This window comes from Meleagris gallopavo, chromosome 3 (genome assembly GCF_000146605.3).
Source record: "Meleagris gallopavo isolate NT-WF06-2002-E0010 breed Aviagen turkey brand Nicholas breeding stock chromosome 3, Turkey_5.1, whole genome shotgun sequence".
Taxonomy (NCBI): Eukaryota; Metazoa; Chordata; class Aves; order Galliformes; family Phasianidae; genus Meleagris; species Meleagris gallopavo.
In genome coordinates, this window is record NC_015013.2 from 12367510 (window position 1) to 12373090 (window position 5581).

General features: G+C 40.8%; 1 protein-coding gene across 1 annotated transcript; it reads left to right on the forward strand.

Moving 5' to 3' along the window:
* The first annotated feature begins 6 nt into the window (after window positions 1-6).
* Window positions 7-520, forward strand: LOC104910145 (tubulin beta chain). Its single transcript, XM_010708459.3, has one exon. The coding sequence runs from the start codon at window positions 36-38 to the stop codon at window positions 285-287; it is 252 nt and encodes an 83-aa protein (XP_010706761.2). The 5' UTR covers window positions 7-35; the 3' UTR covers window positions 288-520.
* The last annotated feature ends 5061 nt before the right edge of the window (window positions 521-5581 follow it).

A 5581-nucleotide genomic window follows, 5' to 3' on the forward strand; every position in this document is an offset into this window, starting at 1 on the left:
CGGCCGTCTGCGACATCCCCCCGCGTGGGCTCAAGATGTCCGCCACCTTCATAGGGAACAGCACGGCCATCCAGGAGCTCTTCAAGAGGATCTCGGAGCAGTTCACGGCCATGTTCCGGCGCAAGGCCTTCTTGCACTGGTACACGGGCGAGGGCATGGATGAGATGGAGTTCACGGAGGCAGAGAGCAACATGAATGACCTGGTCTCGGAGTACCAGCAGTACCAGGATGCCACTGCTGATGAGCAGGGTGAATTTGAAGAGGAAGGAGAGGAGGATGAGGCATGAAGTCGAAATGGGTAGAAGTCAAGTGTAGTCTGAGCAGGCAAGTGTTCATTGAGAGGATAAATCTGTGCAGTTGTGCTGAAGCATGCGTTTCTTAATTTGGTGCTCTCCACTGTTGCTTTTGTCAGCAGTTTTGTATCCTCGACTGTCCAATGTAACAGTAGTTGCAAAAATACTTCAGAGTCTTCTGTTGAAATGGTTAACTCCTCAAACATAAAGGCTTTTTGTGTTCTAAACTGTGTCCTCTGCCTTATTTCTCTCTAGTTCTAGAAAATATCTCTTCTAGTTTTCTGTCTCTTTCACTTCTCATTCTAAGCCTTTACCCTCTGTGAAAGGTTTAAGTCAATAAAACAAGATTTTTCAGACCATTAATTCTGCAGAATACGTAAACTGCAGTTACTCAGCTTAAGTGAGTAGTTAATGTATGGGCACTGTAAGAGGGTAGCAAATCCACAGGCACTGAGTTCAATATTAGGCACTCATGTTTAACAGTTATTCTGTTGTTACAGAGAAAGCTGCCTTAACTAATAGAAACAAGATGCTCCACTTGAGGATTTTGCAACTTCTATTTATGGACATACATTGTAGTGAGGTCAGCCAGAAGGCATTGAATGCCATGTTATAAACTGTCAAAACTGATCTGACAAGATAGCTGCAGGCTTCTCAGCTGCCATCTAGAGCACTTCTGATTGACCTTGTTTCAGGGCATATATGCTGTGGATATGGGTGGCTGGCTGTGGATTTACTTGGTCCTTTGCTGTCCAAGCTCTGTGATCCTTCCTCTCTAAGTAGAAAGAATTTATGTGCGGTGTATGGAGGTTCTGTACCTTCAGCACAATAGTAGCTGAGATGTTAACTTGAATTTTGTTTTGAGGTGTGGAGACTTTTTCCAAGGTGAATGTTTACAAAAAAAAAGCCACTAAGTGGGCCTTCTCTGTAAGAGGGAATGACCCTTCAGGGCAGCCAATTCCCTTTAGGACCTGGGAGGAGATGACAGGCAGATTTCGAATTAACATGACTCAAAGCTGCCCGGAGCATAAACATGGTCGTGGAGTAGTCATGTGCATATCCTGACAGTAGCTGTCTCTCACACCCCAATTTCATATTTACACTGCTGCTGTTTGATGCTCTCAGTAATTGCAACAAGAAGTGGACCTCCAGCCAGGCAGCTGAGCAGTGCAGCAGGATCCTCGTGTGCATCTTTGCTAAGGTAAGTTCAGCTTCTTTATAGTGAGGGTGGTGGGATTTGTGTTACTGTGTGCTTAAAGGTCACAAGAAGCCTAGGTGAATTTGAGATGTAGTGAGCCTACAGCATAGTAATCAGTTATTATAATGTCTGATTCTCTTCTACAGGATGAGAATAAAATCCTACTGTCAGAATAGTTGTTACCCCATATGTGAGCTTACAGTTCTTAGTTTCCCCCAACACTGCTTAGGGAAGTGCTCTTATGCCTAAAAATCCCAAACGACACACTTTAAGAGCTATTAGTAATGCAACAAATACTGTGGTCCTTACTGCTCTGAAGAAACAGCTATCCACATATTTGCAACCTCTTGTGTGATCCTTGAATGGAACTCTGGGAAGGCATTACTGGAATCAAGACTTAAAAGGGAGCTACTGTGCACTAATTATCTTGCCTCTTTTGGCTCTGTTAATGGACTCTACTGCTTGAGCATGCCGTTGCTTTGCTGATGGGCTTGTTATCCTCCAGTAAGATCTGAAATTGAGTGCAAACAATGAGCTTTTCATACAGTTTCTTTCCTCATCTCTATCCTTCGTTCCAGGTGAAACCTCTGAAAAGAGAGGTGAGAGGTGCTTAAAATGCCTGAACAGTCTGTAAACAAATACAGCACTCATAATAGCACTTGTATTTCTTAGAACTTGAGCAGTTCTGGGATTAAGTATTAAACAAATTCAGGTTGTTTTAGTAACTGAGTTACTGTGTGCTGCCCCGGGCCCTTTGAGAAATAACAACCTGTCTGGTTGTCACAGTAACCTTCCCTTGAAATTACCCAACTGGATTGTGCTTGAACCTGTTTGTCAGAAACAGCTTGATTCCTAAAGGTGAGAAGGAAGCTGGAGAAGAACTTGAGTTTCTCAAAAATATGAGAATCTGGTCTTTGACAGTGATGGTAAAGATCCGTCCTTCTACAGTGGGACCTTAGAGTTTCACTATTCTTCAGCATGTTCGGATCCTTTTCCTTAGTGTAATGGCTGTATCTTCAGCTAACACTTCAGTATAGCTACCCAGGAGAACTACTGCACTACAGCTCCTGTATTAGAAGGTGGAACACCTTCCTACATTGCTTTCTTTGAAATAATGTTGTTTCTCCGCTTCCTAGAGGAAGCGAAACCATAAGTAGAGCTACAGAAACATGTCCATCCTACACAGTTTATTTGCCAGCCATAATACCAAAAAAAAAAAAAGACCCACCTCCCACGTAACTTTAGTAGGAGTTAAGGATAATACAGGAGAAGTGGATACTGGGAGACTTAAAAGGGAGGCTTAAAACTGTTTGATAGAAGTAGTAAATCAATTATAATGGAAGAGTAGTCTCGTATTGTGACTGGAAGCTGCAGTACAATTTTTTTTCTGCTGTACCTTTGAGCATTATCTGCATCTGCCACCTAGGGGACCATTCATTATTAAAACTGACGACTGACTGCTGTTTGCCAAGCAACAGATGAATGTCTCTTCACGATTTCACAGCTCTACTTCTTTCACGAAGAGTAGAACCACTGAAGCTATCTCAGATTATCTGATTGCCTTAACCTGCATCAGCTGGTGATTTGTTCTTATATGTGTGATAAACAGGTCCAAGATTTAAGGTCTTGCATGAAGCATCCTTTCTGGAAGAAATGATGGTAGATACTACAGGCTCAGTGGGGTACAGTTTAAACTACATGACTCATCTGTGTTGAGGTTTTATCAAAAAATGGTTTCTTTCATTTAAATGTAGTAATGGTGACCTGTAGGAAATCCTGTCAACAGTTAGAGTTGATAGTGTCAGGGAAGAGAGCTGTCTCTGTCATCTGTTTTGTTTGATGTCTGGCATTTTTAGGTGTTAGCAGAACATCTTTGCTAATGCATGCCACAAGAGAACAACTGTCTGCAGGTGGAAGTGTAGATGATAAAGCTAAGGCTTTAATAAGGCTGTAAACACTTCAAATAAAAATGGGATGAGGTTTAGGGTTCAGTAACTTGAGATGCCAACTCTTTCTTTCCCTGTTCTAGGACCTCAGTCTAAAGATATTGTGCAAACAGTGTTGTGGAAGGATAGTCCAGTATATGGGCTGGGTCTGAAAGAAACAAATGTGATACCCTCTGTCACAAATATCACACGATCTAGTAGTATCCAAAAGCTTGAAACATTCAAGTATCTGCTTTTCAACAGATGTTTTTTCAACCTGTCAGTTTGGAGTAATAATTTTCCTTTACTCAACATATGAGATGGCCTTCTACATCAGAATGGGATTGCATTTAATACAGAGTAGTCCCAGCATAATCTAAGAATGAAATCCATGGGGCCTGTCCTGTTGACAACAGCTGCTTTGCAGGAAGTATGAGATAAATCAGGTTGTAAATCAAGAATACAAACTGAAGAAAGAAGGTCATCTAGAATCTTCTCTCCAGCTAATTCTCCGCACAAGTAGAGGCAAAAAAAACCCTGATTTTTAAAGAAATAGCTTGCTTCTGGATGATAGTCTCACACGTTCCATGCTACAGTAGCATGGTGCTAGTAGATCGTTCAAGGCATCTGTGCAAGTGCCCCATGCCTGGACAAACCACAAGCAGACTGTCTCTTACGTGACGTGGATGTTGCAGTGCTCTGCTGCAAAATGTAGTGGTGGTGCCTAGAGAAACAGGTTTTCTTTTCTCAAAAAACAAGGCCAGAACATTTAGTATACTATTCTATGCAGAAGGGAAGAGTTCTCCTCTGACTTGCTGCTTTTGCTGCTCTGTAAACTGAATAACAAGTTTGTATCAGGATGAACCCTGATACCACCTTAAAGTATGATTAGTTTCATAGTTATTGCACTGAGATCTTTTTACAGAATTACCTTACAATTTATTATTTTTTTTTTTACGGTTCTATTAGTTCTGCTTCACAGAGAGGTGGTGTCTCAGTTACTGGATTATTTTTCTATGTAATAGGGCCTGAAAACCTATTTGCTAAAGGGATGAGGAAATGGAAGTCCTCCCTAGAGAGATCATGTGTACCAAGTACAAGGAGTAGTCACTCCCTTTCTGCCAGAGGATGTTACTTTTCCATTCCACATTAAAGTGTAACTACCATGTACTTTCAGTGACTAATCAGACACTGCAGCCTGCCTAGGAGCTGCGAGTAATGCTTGGCACGTGGGAGGCACTGTTTTCTCACTCCTCAATATTCCTGTGCATTTTTTTTTCACATTTGCTGTCTTCATTAAACAAATCTCATGACTCTGTTAGGGGCTTAAGACAACTTAGGTGAGGTTTTTTCCCAACTTTCACTGTGCAGAAAATAAACCTTCGTAGTATTTGTAGCAATTTTGCATGTGACTGGATCAAAAAGTCTTGAATCTTTCTCCTATCAATCTCAAAATGCTAGGCATCTGCCTTCTGATATTCCACCAATAACATGTTCTGTTCTTTATTTGTTAAAATGGGAAAGTGCATGCTACTGCGTATCAATGCTTCCATTTAGATGGCTGTTATCCTTAGCTTGCCTACATCAGAAATCAAAATGGAAGCATTTGGTCACACAGTGAAATGCCTGAGGCTGTGGAGTATTTTGGAAAAAGACATTTCTTAGACTTTACTCTACTGGACACTCACCCATCTGGAGCCCTTTAAGCATTTGTTTTAATGCATGTTGAAGGCCAGGTATTGAGAAGAGTTCAATCCTAGCAAAGGAAATAGTGCAGGTGATAAACTCATCTTTCTCCCTGAGCAGTTTAATGAAAACCAATCTGTTTCTCTGCTTCTAGCTTCAATCTCCAGTTTCAAGTACTTTATTTACAACTGCCAGAAAGAAAAATCACTTATTTTTAGTGTTATACACCAGTTACCTATTTAGAGTAAGAAAGTAATTTAAGATTAGATCCTCCCATCCTTCCCACTCAAAACCATTTTTCTTTAATGTGCAGAGTTTTTCTCCTGAGAAAACATCAAGTTGGCTTTAAGTTCCTGTTTATTAATGTTTGATTCTTCTGAGATACAGATTTTCAAATTGGTCCCAGTTACTGATATATCATCTTTTATAATCATTATTTTTCCTCACTTGGCTTCTCATCTGATAATTTCAAGGCATTT